The sequence below is a fragment of the Channa argus genome, chromosome 13 (assembly GCF_033026475.1).
Source record: "Channa argus isolate prfri chromosome 13, Channa argus male v1.0, whole genome shotgun sequence".
Lineage (NCBI taxonomy): Eukaryota > Metazoa > Chordata > Actinopteri > Anabantiformes > Channidae > Channa > Channa argus.
In genome coordinates this window covers 12,773,652-12,786,948 of record NC_090209.1, presented here as the reverse complement: position 1 = coordinate 12,786,948, position 13,297 = coordinate 12,773,652, and the positions used below count along the sequence as shown (strand labels likewise).

Genomic DNA, 13,297 nt, shown 5'->3' with positions numbered 1-13,297 from the left:
GGAAAGTAGGGGAGTGAGTTAACTGAGCCACTTACCCCTGCCCCAGCCAGACATGCACATGTTGTGACTCCGACCACAGCACACAATAGGATCTATTTCTGTAAAAGCACTAGGGTTATCACTGCACTTATACTAACTCTCTCTTGCTCAGCCACTTGGACGAAATCATGGCGGACAGAAACAGCCAGTTCAGTGTTAAGAGGAAAGAGAAGAAGGTGGAAAATAAAACAAATGATGAGAAGAACAAAGAAAAGGAAAAAGTGAAGGAGAAAGTTGTGAAAAAGCCGGACAAAGTCGTGAAGAAGCCAGAGAAGACCCCCGAGCAGCCAAAACAGGATGAAGAGAAGAGGAATGGGGAAAGTGGAGGCGCAACAGGAGCAGAGGCAGTGAACAGTGAAGAAAATGGAGAGTTTCAGCCAGTGGAGCTTCCACCATTTGAAATCGTCACAGGGTGGGTAAGATTTATTACATACTTCACAAAAGTCAGCAACACAACTTACACATCTTTTTTTTTTTTGCTCTTTGACACACCCACCTTTTGGTTATTTGGTACTGTTGGGTTCAAACAACCACAACAGCGCTGATTACACCTGGAGAAACAGTTCAACAGCAGTGAAATAACATACAAGAGTCGGCTTTGCAGTTTTACTTGATCAAGGGGGGCCCAGCGGGGTCTTAGTGACTTAACACTTCACCCGAACTCAGCCAACACCACCAGGCTCTTCCTTGTTTACACTATTTATTGGAAACAGAGATCAGAGCAGAAAAAGCACTCCTTATAAGTATAGAACCATATGAAATGCAATTCAACACATAATGATAATATGTGATGGAAACAACAATGTTGCATTGTTTCCTTGACCACTGGTCAACAAACCTAAAGGCAAACTAGCAAAGGCAAACTATCAAAGCTACATGGTGTCACTAATGACATCATCAGTACATAGACACATCACAAATACACATTACATAAACAATTACATTACACACACATGCAAACATTACGCTTAATGTTGGAAACAATTACTAAATTATTTTGAACAAACCCTAACAGGTACATTGTTGGATATAAGTAGCTTTTCCTGCCTTTATCTAAGTAATATTATTCCAATGGATGTCCTGTACTTGGTTTCAGTAATGACTTGCACCTGCCATCCTTACTAACCCGGCAGTAACAATAGCGATGAGTCACACAACCAGCGCCAATGCCGGCCCCTGCTCACTCTGCATAGCATCTGTTCTCTGCAGCTCCCAGTCCTTAGAGTATTAGTTGTTTAATATCAAACTTATAAGATTTCTTTTGTGTAATTCATTTGGCTAATCATGTGTAACATAACACAAGATTAATGAAGAAAGCCAGGATTAGGGTTATGTGAGTTACACAGTGTGTGAATCACGAAGCCAATAATATTAAAGAAAAACCTCCTATCACTCCTACTGTGTGTTTTTTTACTTGGAAAAGTATTTTGGCTACATTGTCATGAATCATAATGATAGTGACAAATAATTTTGAAAGCTGGTGATCATTCATTATACAGATATACACATTTTGTTGCTTTATAGTCATCTAATATTTATGCAAAAATCTAAACAAAAGATACTAGATTTACTAGATCTAAATACTAGACTTACAGTGTATAAACTTTCACTTTCACAGGGAACAGATGAGCCCCTTCTACTTCAAGTTTCAGTTCAGGAATGTTGAGTACTCGTCTGGGAGGAACAAAACGCTACTGTGCTTCAGAGTGGATACAGCAGGAGGCAGCACAGAGCCTCTTAAGGGTTATATGGAAGATGAACATGCTACAGCTCATGCTGAGCAGGCATTCTTTCAGCAGGTAATGCTCTTACTCTGCTGTTTTTACTGTAGCAATATGTTACACATTTAAACCCTGTGGGGGTTTAGGGTTCCCTGTGGGGGTTCCTTACTCAAAATTCTGGCTCTTTCCTTTTCAGGTGCTCCCTAGCTCTTCCCAAGAGTATGATATCACATGGTATGTAACATCTAGTCCCTGTCTGGACTGTGCAACCAAACTGACTAGCATCCTCCAGCAGCAGAAAAAGTTCCGTCTTTGCATATTCTGCTCCCGTCTCTTCGAGTGGGAGCAGCCGGAGGTGGCAGACGGGCTCCGGGCCCTAGTGGGCTCCGGCTGCAAACTGCGGATGATGAAGCCATCTGACTTTGTGCATGTTTGGGAGACATATGTGGAAAAGGAAGAGCAGAGCTTTACACCCTGGGAGGATTGTCAGGAGAACTACGAGTATTATGTTGAAAAACTGGCAAATATCCTCAAGTAGATGTAAGTCAATAAGAGTCAATAAGTCCACATGCTTTTACTGCTAATTAAAAGCTTTCAAGATTTAAGCTCTGTCAGGTTAACACTGTTTTTTGTGTGTCTTCTGTCCCATCCTGTTACAGGTGCATGAGATCTACCCACTGAACTGACTGAACCACAAATTGTTCTTCTTGTGAAATTGTCACTGGTTAAATATTTGTTTTCTGCAGTCACATCTGATGGTGTATTTTAATATGAATTTGAACGGTAATGGCAACACTTTGTATTTTTTATTTCATAGGGAGAACAAAATGCTTGAAATACTACATAAATATATCACGCAATATCCAACTTGTCACTGTAGCTCAAGCAATATGAGTCAAAGCAACCATTTTCAACATTAAATAAGCTTCTTCTATGTTATATTTACTGACATCTGTTGTTTTTTCTAACAAAAATACAGAATCGCCTTAGTTACAGTGCAGACAATAAATGAAAGATAACAGTAGTTTTTGATTAAATGTATAATATGTACAATTCCTATAGTTTGATGACAAGATCAGACTCAAATAATGTTTTCTGTTTTTTTTCTATTTCATGAACTCCCATGAAATTTTGTACAGAGTCTGTAGAGGATGGACTTTATCTAGCTCTAAAGACAAAATCAAAATTTCCAACAGTCCACATGGTTTATGACATGGTATCCATAAAAAGATGACCTTTAAAACAATTCTAATGCTTCACTTTAACTCAGAGTATTAGCATTTACAGCTATGACTGACAAACAATGTAAAGCAGAGTCTGTTAATGATCATCTTCTAAAATGATGTGAACACATCTTCAGCGTCTCATTGTTTAAAGGAGACCAGTCCACCGTTGTTTTCTTCTTTGTCATTGTTCTCAGTTTTGACATCTAAAAACACATAAAAAGTGAAATGTAAAGTGAAAAAATGAAAATGAATAAAAAGAATCAGCAATATATTAAGTCACAACTGCAGAGAAACTCTGAACAGTGTAGTGATATTTTCTTAGAAAAATACATTTGTAACATCACTTGATATTACCTTGGTCCTCCTCCCTGGATATGGGTAGCGGTATTGTTTCACTGCAAATTGTGCCATTCTCCTCTTCTTCTGCAGGTCAGAAAAAAAGAGGGAACCTTCAGACAACTTGCTGTATCTAGTATAGCCTGTTATGTGTAACTGTTTGCTTTTTTAGTTCTAACGGTATCTAGGGATGTTGTTCAAACAAAAAAGACATTTGAATGTCACCTTTGGTTTTGCAGAACTGGGATGGAATTTTCACTATGTTCTGATATTTTACAACCCAAACAATTTACATGAGAAAATATTCAGCAGATCAACTATGAAAAAGAATGTTAGTCGCAGCCTGGATAGTATAAATAATCAGTTTTATTCATAGGTGGGCTGTGTACCTTTAGATGGGGCATTCAGTGCTTCCTCAGTGACATAGTCAACCAATGGACAGGGTGCATCTGCAGAAAGGAGGAAGAACTAAAGTAGTCAGACCCAAAGTTGAAAATGTCAACAAGCAGTTTCACAGAAAGTAATTTCAAAATTAGCTCTGAGATCAATCCTGGGTGTAGCATATGAGGAAATGGTGACTAAACCACACCCCATGAGGTGGTGTGAGCATACCAGCACAGTTCTTCAGCTGAGCCATGGTGAGAAACAGGTTGGCCTCATCTGGCTTGTACTCATCATTAGCTATGTGATCAAAAAAATGTGGTAAAGTTAGTAGGTCACTTCATTATGGCTTTCGATTGCTATTTCCTGAATAAATATACAATATGATGCATTCATAATTCTATGAAGGTTGATCACTTCATTTTCATTCTTATTTGAGACATTATTGTTAATATCATTGATTACAGCTAGTTTGAAGCGGATTTCTACAGTACATGCACTCAAAATGTTCAAACTGAAATAAGACCTGGTTTGCGCATGACTCTGAGGGCAATACACCCAAGGAAGACAGCGATGATGCCAAAGAAGATACAGCCAGAGATGGATAGAAGCACCCTCCTCTTCAAAACTGCAGATTAAGAGTAAATCGGACAATGAGCGAGTAAAGAGGATGTTTGCAGGGAAAAAACTCAAAATCTCCAGACTTCATTTGTACTCACGAAGGTTCTTGGTTTTGAAAGAATTACTGGGTTTTGAGTAAGATGGTCTTCCAGTACGAATGCCTTGGCAGGTGTACAGACTCTGTTCTGGGTCATTCTGGGGTGTGACAGCATGTTTCGCAGAGAGCAGACTGATTGGAGTTCCCGCTTTGAACCTGTTTAATTTAGGTATGTTTGAATTTTCAGATAAAAGACAACCCACATATCACGCATTCAAATACAGACAACATAACCTGGTGTCTTTGATGTGTATTACCATGTGTAGTTCCACACGTCATTATTGTTCTCCACCTCACATTTGAGAAGCAAGGTATCCGTGGAAAAGACTTCTGACCAGCCAGTTAACAGGGTTACTTTAGCCTGTGGGCGCTCTGCAGGAAACACAATCAAAACTGAGACACAGACATTCGACGTGTGAAAATAAAAGAAATGTAAAGGGGAAGTAAAGAAAAAATTAACCTTCAACTTTGAGTTTTAAAGCGTTACTCGACTCTGAGTGGAAGACTGTATTCTTTCCTCTTTTAACTTGACATTTATAGGATCCCCTGCTTGATATCGCAACAGAACTTATGGAAAAATTGTTTCCAGATCTTGTAAATTGGACATCATCTTTGTACCATACGTATTCCCATCCAGTAGAGACATTATTGTGACAATTAAAGTAGACTGAATCTCCTGTGTGCATCATCTCATGCTCAGGAGTCTGTGTCAGTCGGACATTGGGTTTTTTATCTGAGGATGGATAAAAAATATCACTTCTCTCAGTAGGACAGCATATTATTGTACATCACACTGCATAGTCCAACAAAAGACAAGCCGACCATTAAATGGATGCTTTGAACTAACATTTTGATTCACTCTAAAATTATACAGAATAAAACATTTTGACAAAAATCTCTTAACAGCATGTTTAAGGCTCACTAATTAACTTTATTTTTGCATAACAATTTCATCTTTGACCATGCAACCGGTAGTTAGCTGTTTGTCTCATTGCCCAGATTATGTGGAAAGCTAACCTAGTCTATCTCAGGCCCAACACAGAGAGACATACAGACACATTCACACCTACGGCCAATTTTGAGCCAGCAATTAAGGGAATGCAAAGTTGTGCCATGGCAGCACTAACCACTCCACTACCGTGCTGCCCAAGACACATAAAAATAATTTTACAATAACCTCTAAAGGGTTATTTTAAAATAAAGACACTAAACCTCACCATAAACATGCAGCTGTACTTTCGGACTGAGCCTGGTTAAGACAGGCCTGCTTTTGAATTTTCCTGAGCACTTGTAATCCCCACGGTGTGAAGCTGAAGCAGAATTGATGGTAAGAGTAGTTTTATCTGAGTCAAAAGTCACAGTATCATCAGCCTGGACTTCCTCTCCATCTCTGTACCATGTGTAGGTCCAGTCAGTTCTCTCAGATGATGTGGCGCAGGACAGCTTCACAGTCTCCGTGGGAAACACATCCAAATATTGAGAGCTTTGCTTCAAAATCGGAACAGGGATTTCTAAAAATGAACACATGCATCGGTCACTTTTAATATTCTAAGAACTATCTTGAGATATATGTTGATTGCAGTGAATGAAGACAGCAAAATTACACATACATCACAAAACATTAATTTAAAGTTTTTTTAACTCACCAGATATGTTTAATGTATTATTACCACTGAACTGAGTTTTGTACGTTTTATTTTGTCTTGTGGCCATACACTTGTAGTTTCCACCTGATATTGCACTGACGTTGAGGATTTTTAAATGACTGCTGTGACTGTGGATTTTATTATCTTTGTACCACTGATAATCCCAACCAGATGAGATTTCAACTTTGCATTCGTAGGACATCGACTCTCCGGTGTACAACCTGTCAGTGTCTGGCTGTCGCGTGATTGAGGGCTCAGGCTGTTCCGCTAAATACACAGAAGAAACAGAAGAAATGTATTTGTGTATAGTATGGGCAGTTTTTAACTGTCCATAAAACCACACACAGGTCTGACAACAGCATCAAAATTAACCACTGCACTGCAAAAACATATTCATGCTACAAATAGTTATTAAAGTGAACACTTACCCTTAATATCCAGGTCTTTTATTTCACTAAAATCAGTGAAGAAGGGTTGATCACTGCCTCTCTTTCCTCTGCATTTATACGATCCCGCATTTGATGTTTGAACAGGATTTATTTTATACATGTTTAGAGACACGTTGAGTGGCTTGTCATCCTTGTACCACAGGTATTCCCATCCAGAGAAGACTTTAATGTCACATTTAAAGGTAACTGACTCCCCCCGGAACATTGTTTGGTACTCTGGATCCTGTGTCAGTTTGACGTTGGGTTTATTATCTGAGAGCGTATTAGAAATAATTTAATTGTAGTTGCATTTTTTTTTTGTGCTCATAATTAAGAACCTATAACAAATTTTTGACTCAAAGTGTTTTTATTTTTCTGTAAGTATTATTTTAAAAAATAAAGAACTCACCATACACACTGATCTGAAGTCCAGAACTAAAGTTGGTAATGACAGACCTGTCCTGGATGTGTCCCCTACATATATACTGCCCTTTATGATCAGCCGAAGCAGAAGCGATTAAAAGAGTAGATCCATTCGATTCAAATGACAAAGTTTTATCAGCCTGAACCTTCTGTCCATCTTTTTGCCATGTATATGTCCAGTTAGAAACCTCCCCCAACCCACAGGTCAACTTTACACTCTCAGTTGGAAACACATCCAACCACTGGGTGATTTTCTTCAAAGATGGAGCAGGAATTTCTAAAGAAATAGAGAAGTGCCACTTTAAATATACTTATTGATATTGTCTTGATAACCAGAAATGACTGTATATCCATTATCAGTAAATCTTCAGATTAGTTTCTCTGTACATTTGTCATTAGTGCATTGATTGGTCGAATTATTAGTTGGACTAATTGGTCTAAACCATAGTTAAGTCTTCTTAAATTTGAACACAAATAAAGCAGGAATGAGTTTATCAACAAAGAAATTTTAAAAATACATTATTCTGTAAGCTGAGCTCATTGAGAGTAGGTCAGAGTGTGCTCTAAACACCGAGAACAAGTTTAAAATATCAAGTTTCACTAACATTCCACTGCTATATACAGACGCATGTACACTTGTGATCTATCCCTCCCTGCATTGTGCTAAACCACAACATCCTGTTTTAGCAGAAAATGAATAAAACCCCCGAAGCAAAATGATCTTAGAATGCTGTTTCATTCAATTCAAAGGGGCTTGGAGGGTTTTTAGGGTGTTAATGGCAACAGAAATAAATTATAAAATGACCTCATGAGCTTCATTTGACATAACTGATTGTCAGCAAAACATTTATGACTAATATTTCCTTAAACATAATACCTACCAAGAACATGTTGTACTATTTCTTTGCTGGAGTCTGTTAAAGTTTTTCCACCTCTGATAGCAGCACACGAGTATTTCCCCGCATTAGAGGTACCAAGAGTAATGCTGATGTTGCTGCCCTTGTCAGGTAACGGATTTTTATCTTTGAACCATTTATATTGCCAGTCAGACGCGACATCAACTGTGCAGGTGAAGTTCACCATCTCTCCAACATACATCAAGTCAAATCCATAATTCCTCGTCAGAGATGGTGTTGGTCTCTTCTCTAAAACAGAGAGACAGTTTATACAATGCTACTATGCACATCATATACACTTTGTGGCTTATAAAACCTAATGTAGTCCAATAGTTGTTTCAGTAAGTCAACATTTAGGATGCCTATAGTGTTCTTTCTCAACTCTGTCATTGTTCTAAATTTAATTATAGTTTTAAAGGTCACAGTTAGTAGTGGCATTGGACTGCAATGTTTTCAGATGTTTTTGTATAGATTTGTGTTGCTTTTGTGTGTCTAAATTATAAACAGTTTGTAAAGGTAAAAGTCAGAGCTGTTTGATGTTAAACTGTTATAGATTGTACATATCTCAACCTAGAAAGGCTCCTTGAAAAGTTCATTTGACCAGGATTATAAACAAGCAGTGCAGAAAGATGAGTGAGCCTCACTCTTCTAACCAATCAGAGAAAGCCAGTGTCAGGGTGAGCCCTCACAGCTGTCAGTCAACCCTCCCCTCACAGCAAACATAGTCCTCAACTTGATACAACTTGATTTCGAAAAGCCACCTCTTTCACATTGTTTCGTTGATTTATGTTATTTGATACATTTGTTATTTATACAGATTATACCTACTCAAAGATAGCTGAATTATTGAAGCATTTATGCAATGTTAAGATGCATGGAAGCTTACTATAAACTTTGACTTCAGCACTGTTGCTCATTCCAGAGGTGATGCTCCTGTATTTGTGATGAGCCTTGCAGGTATAGGTTCCTTCATCGGTTAGCATGACTGAATCTATCCTGTATGATGACTTATCTTTATCCCTGCCTTTCAAAAGTTCTTGATTGTTTCTGTACCAGGTAAATTTCCAATCAGAGCTGTCAAGACTACAGTTGAACTCCACAGTTTCATTTTCAAACACGTCCGACCAGGAAGACAGCCACTTCAGAGAAGGTGTAGGAGGGTCTGATGATAGACACCACAGAGAAAGATAAAACTTAATTAAAATGACTTATACCAACAGACAATTGTCAAACCGTCGGCTTAAAAAATCAATACTATTGTTAGCCAGCACATATACTCTCACAAAAATATAATTCTTTCTCTCCCTTCACTAACATTCCACGGCTACATGCAGACACATGCAAACTTGTGATCTATCCCTCCCTGCATTGTGCTAAACCACAACATCCTGTTTTAACAGAAAATGAATAAAACAGCCGAAGCAAAATGATCTTAGAATGCTGTTTCACTCAATTTAAAGGGGCTTGGAGGGTTTTTAGGGTGTTAATGGCAACAGAAATAAATTATAAAATGACCTCACGAGCTTCATTTGACATAACTGATTGTGAGCAAAACATTTACGACTAACATTTCCTTAAACATAATACCTACCAAGAACATGTTGTACTATTTCTTTGCTGGAGTCTGTTAATGTTTTTCCACCTCTGATAGCAGCACACGAGTATTTCCCCGCATTAGAGGTACCAAGAGTAATGCTGATGTTGCTGCCCTTGTCAGGTAACGGATTTTTATCTTTGAACCATTTATATTGCCAGTCAGACGCGACATCAACTGTGCAGGTGAAGTTCACCATCTCTCCAACATACATCAAGTCAAATCCATAATTCCTCGTCAGAGATGGTGTTGGTCTCTTCTCTAAAACAGAGAGACAGTTTATACAATGCTACTATGCACATCATATACACTTTGTGGCTTATAAAACCTAATGTAGTCCAATAGTTGTTTCAGTAAGTCAACATTTAGGATGCCTATAGTGTTCTTTCTCAACTCTGTCATTGTTCTAAATTTAATTATAGTTTTAAAGGTCACAGTTAGTAGTGGCATTGGACTGCAATGTTTTCAGATGCTTTGTATAGATTTGTGTTGCTTTTGTGTGTCTAAATTATAAACAGTTTGTAAAGGTAAAAGTCAGAGCTGTTTGATGTTAAACTGTTATAGATTGTAGAGATGTACCTCATAGTCTGATTATGTCTTAAAGTTTTTTTCCAAATAATTTAAAAAGAAATACACTCTAAAACATACCTCAACCTTGAAGGCTACTTCAAAAGTTAATTTGACCAGGATTATAAACAAGCAGTGCAGAAAGATGAGTGAGCCTCGAACCAATCAGAGAAAGCCAGTGTCAGGGTGAGCCCTCACAGCTGTCAGTCAACACTCCTCTCACAGCAACTTAGGCCTCAATTTGATACAACTTGATTTCGAAAAGCCACCTCTTTTACATTGTGTCCTTGATTTATGTTATTTGATACATTTGTTATTTATACAGATTATACCTACTCAAAGATAGCTGAATTATTGAAGCATTTATGCAATGTTAAGATGCATGGAAGCTTACTATAAACTTTGACTTCAGCACTGTTGCTCATTCCAGAGGTGATGCTCCTGTATTTGTGATGAGCCTTGCAGGTATAGGTTCCTTCATCGGTTAGCATGACTGAATCTATCCTGTATGATGACCCATCCTTGTCTTCCAGAAGCTTTTCATTGTTTCTGTACCAGGTAAATTTCCAATCAGAGCTGTCAAGACTACAGTTGAACTCCACAGTTTCATTTTCAAACACGTCCGACCAGGAAGACAGCCACTTCAGAGAAGGTGTAGGAGGGTCTGATGATAGACACCACAGAGAAAGATAAAACTTAATTAAAATGACTTATACCAACAGACAATTGTCAAACTGTCTGCTTTAAAATAAAATAAAAATATCATGTCAGATTACATGTCAGATTTAATTGTTCTGTGTAGACATGCAGTAAAAATATGGGTCATGGAACTTAATGAAGCTTACCATAAACTTTGACATAAATTTGGTTACTTCTTGAAGTATTCATTTGATCCGATTCCTTATTACCTATACAGGAATAATTCCCAGAATATTGTTTTTCTGCAGTGAGCGTAAACTCCGCCCAAGTCCCCATTGAACTTGATATCAGTATTAGCTCTTCATCTCTGTACCAGGAGATGTTCCAGTTAGAGTTGCTACTGAAGTTACATGTGAACTGCACCTTCTCAGAAGGGAACACTTCCAACCAGGCTGACTTCACATATAGTAGAGGACGCTCTGAAAGATTATTTAAAAATGTTATTGATCACATTCAAACTGTACAATTTGGAAAATAACACTATACTGAAATACTTTCAAAGACTTTGTTTCACTTCTTAGTGTCTGGATTTCTGGTCTTACAGTACTGATGCCTTCATTTAAAAACTAGAAGTAAAACATTACATAGTATAGTTCCATGTTATTTTGCACATTTTAACATATTTCTTTAAAAAGGGAGAGTGTGAAACAGTAGCGCGGATGTTATCCAGACAGCAACCGACAGATTTCTAACCCCTTTCATGTTGATTTCATTATGACTGTTACCAAAAAGAAGCATAAACCAATATATGATTTCATATATGCTTGTTGAAATACTAAAAATGAAGCTAATTAAACTGCCTGATCACTCTGACACGGTAAGAATCATTTTTACGGCACAAGAACTCAGAATGTCCGCCATTAGACTGGTTGAAGAAATGTGTCTTAACACGCGGGTGAATGAGTGAAGAGTGTGGAGAAGAGATTTTAGATGAGAGCGACCAGGATTTGTGCTCTAGAGGAGATTTAAATGGCAGCTGTTAATTTGAATGATAATCATTGTTAATCATTCTTTAAGCACAAATGCTAAATGCTAAATGCTTTCTGCATCTCAAACATGGAAATGTTTTGCTTTTTGTTGTCTTGCATGTTAGCCGTACTGGGTTTATATGGCTGGTAGAGTATAAAAAAAGCAACTTGAATACATTATAACAGAAATTTTACCACGACTTTTCAACATTTCACACGCCAAAACAATCTATCAGCTAGCTGAGAAAATAACCAACACATTCCATAAACAACTGTTATATGCAGCAAACTGCTGTTTTTATGTTTTTCTGACATTAGGCTCAAAATAGCCATTGCTCTACTGAGGGTGGACAAAACCCCAAGGACACCATAAACAAACAAACAAATAAATAAATAAATAAAATAGTGCAAACCAACTGCACACGGATGTGAAAACTTACTTAAACATACAGGAACCAATTACACAACTACAGAGCACCAACAGATATGACTTCACATGCAACATATAAAACCATTGCTATATAAACAGACAAAGTTTGCACTACACAGCAATGAAATATGAACTTGGCTAGGCTCTGTCAGACCCAGGGCAACAAAGTACTTCTTGTTCCTCATATTAACTTCAACCACATTCTACTTCCTAAACAATAATCTAAGTACAACACAGAAAAATATGTAATATATAAAAACGGATTGTGCATTTTAGTAATCACATAAAGGAAACATGTTATTTAATGATTTAATATGTATTTTAGATCAACAAGAAAATGCAATCATAATTTTTGTCCAACGACTAGCTAAGGTAAAAGCTTTTAATGATTAAAAAAATGCCAAACTACCCTTTATGCTAATGCTTTATGCTACCCTATAATGCTAATCCAAATCAGAACAGTGAGCGTATAAAACATGTTAATGTTCTGTCAAACATGTCTTACCATTTTGAGGATCCTGAGCTGCACAGAATGCAGTGAAACCTGCCAAATTTAGAAAGTGATGAACATTTTGTAAGAATCCCACATGAATGTACCTAACAATATCCATTCTTATACATTTAAAAAAAATTAATTCAGTTGCCTGAAAACTTACATATGGCACCGAAGAATCTGATAAGCAACATTTTCCATTAAGCTGCACATGTAGAAACTGTGCTACTGGGTTGAGTCATATATCTGCTAAGGTTTAACAGAGGAAACTGACAGCAGAATAAATGGGCGTGTGTGAAGTTCATTTCTAAACTCACCTCAGGACAGCAGCTTTCCTGTGTCTTTGACATCTGCTTTTTTTTTTAGTTTTTTTTTTTGAAGCAACAGGAAATGTGTTGGTCAACCACACTCAGATGTTTGAGTTCTCAACACGAATTTGAGGTGCTGATTTGTGCTAAAAATTGGCTGTGGACTGTTTAAGTATTTGAAACAACTTGCAAAAATGTAAATGTTTTCACTTTGCTATTGTGTTGTGCAGGAAAAGGGGGTTGTGTTTGTTGGAAAGCAGTCTTCCCTTTGGCAAGATGTCACCATTTTGAAGACAATAGTTGTGCTTAAAGTTAATAAACTCATTCAGCAGCAGCACAACTAAAAGCAGAACTAAAACTAAAACTCTTTTAAAAAAATTACACTTTTATTTTGTTTCATTTTGACATAGGATCATTTTAAATG

At 37.4% G+C, this 13,297-nt stretch overlaps 2 protein-coding genes across 4 annotated transcripts; one reads left to right on the top strand and one right to left on the bottom strand.

The window, feature by feature from the left end:
* The first annotated feature begins 26 nt into the window (after nucleotides 1-26).
* On the top strand, nucleotides 27-2,699 carry apobec2b (apolipoprotein B mRNA editing enzyme, catalytic polypeptide-like 2b). The gene is made up of 4 exons (XM_067526960.1): nucleotides 27-451; nucleotides 1,658-1,838; nucleotides 1,957-2,300; nucleotides 2,420-2,699. The coding sequence occupies exons 1-3, from the start codon at nucleotides 168-170 to the stop codon at nucleotides 2,296-2,298; spliced, it is 807 nt and encodes a 268-aa protein (XP_067383061.1). The 5' UTR covers nucleotides 27-167; the 3' UTR covers nucleotides 2,299-2,300; nucleotides 2,420-2,699.
* LOC137139550 (basement membrane-specific heparan sulfate proteoglycan core protein-like) lies at nucleotides 2,552-12,850 on the bottom strand. Of its 3 annotated transcripts, XM_067526953.1 has the most exons (19): nucleotides 12,729-12,850; nucleotides 12,578-12,616; nucleotides 10,821-11,093; nucleotides 10,370-10,639; nucleotides 9,406-9,669; nucleotides 8,701-8,976; nucleotides 7,800-8,063; nucleotides 6,905-7,195; nucleotides 6,496-6,768; nucleotides 6,068-6,334; nucleotides 5,639-5,932; nucleotides 4,882-5,154; nucleotides 4,679-4,793; nucleotides 4,423-4,577; nucleotides 4,230-4,331; nucleotides 3,935-4,003; nucleotides 3,712-3,771; nucleotides 3,341-3,409; nucleotides 2,552-3,189 (listed from the first exon to the last, which is right to left on the bottom strand). In XM_067526953.1, exons 1-19 carry the CDS (start codon nucleotides 12,757-12,759, stop codon nucleotides 3,125-3,127), a joined length of 3,450 nt encoding a protein of 1,149 aa, XP_067383054.1. In that variant the 5' UTR covers nucleotides 12,760-12,850; the 3' UTR covers nucleotides 2,552-3,124. The 3 variants fall into 3 exon arrangements, with proteins under 3 accessions (XP_067383054.1, XP_067383055.1, XP_067383056.1); XM_067526954.1 differs by lacking the exon at nucleotides 4,882-5,154; XM_067526955.1 differs by lacking the exons at nucleotides 7,800-8,063; nucleotides 8,701-8,976.
* Nucleotides 12,851-13,297: the final 447 nt, after the last annotated feature.

Excerpts from the sequence above, each read along its gene's own strand:
- LOC137139550 (XM_067526953.1), bottom strand. The coding sequence starts at position 12,759 with ATGTTGCTTATCAGATTCTTCGGTGCCATAT. Across the intron at positions 10,640-10,820 it reads AATTTATGTCAAAGTTTATG|ACCCTCCTACACCTTCTCTG; the intron begins GTAAGCTTCATT and ends GTCTATCATCAG. Across the intron at positions 9,670-10,369 it reads TGCTGAAGTCAAAGTTTATA|AGAAGAGACCAACACCATCT; the intron begins GTAAGCTTCCAT and ends TCTCTGTTTTAG.
- apobec2b (XM_067526960.1), top strand. The coding sequence starts at position 168 with ATGGCGGACAGAAACAGCCAGTTCAGTGTTAAGAGGAAAGAGAAGAAG. Across the intron at positions 452-1,657 it reads CCATTTGAAATCGTCACAGG|GGAACAGATGAGCCCCTTCT; the intron begins GTGGGTAAGATT and ends TCACTTTCACAG. Across the intron at positions 1,839-1,956 it reads AGCAGGCATTCTTTCAGCAG|GTGCTCCCTAGCTCTTCCCA; the intron begins GTAATGCTCTTA and ends TTTCCTTTTCAG.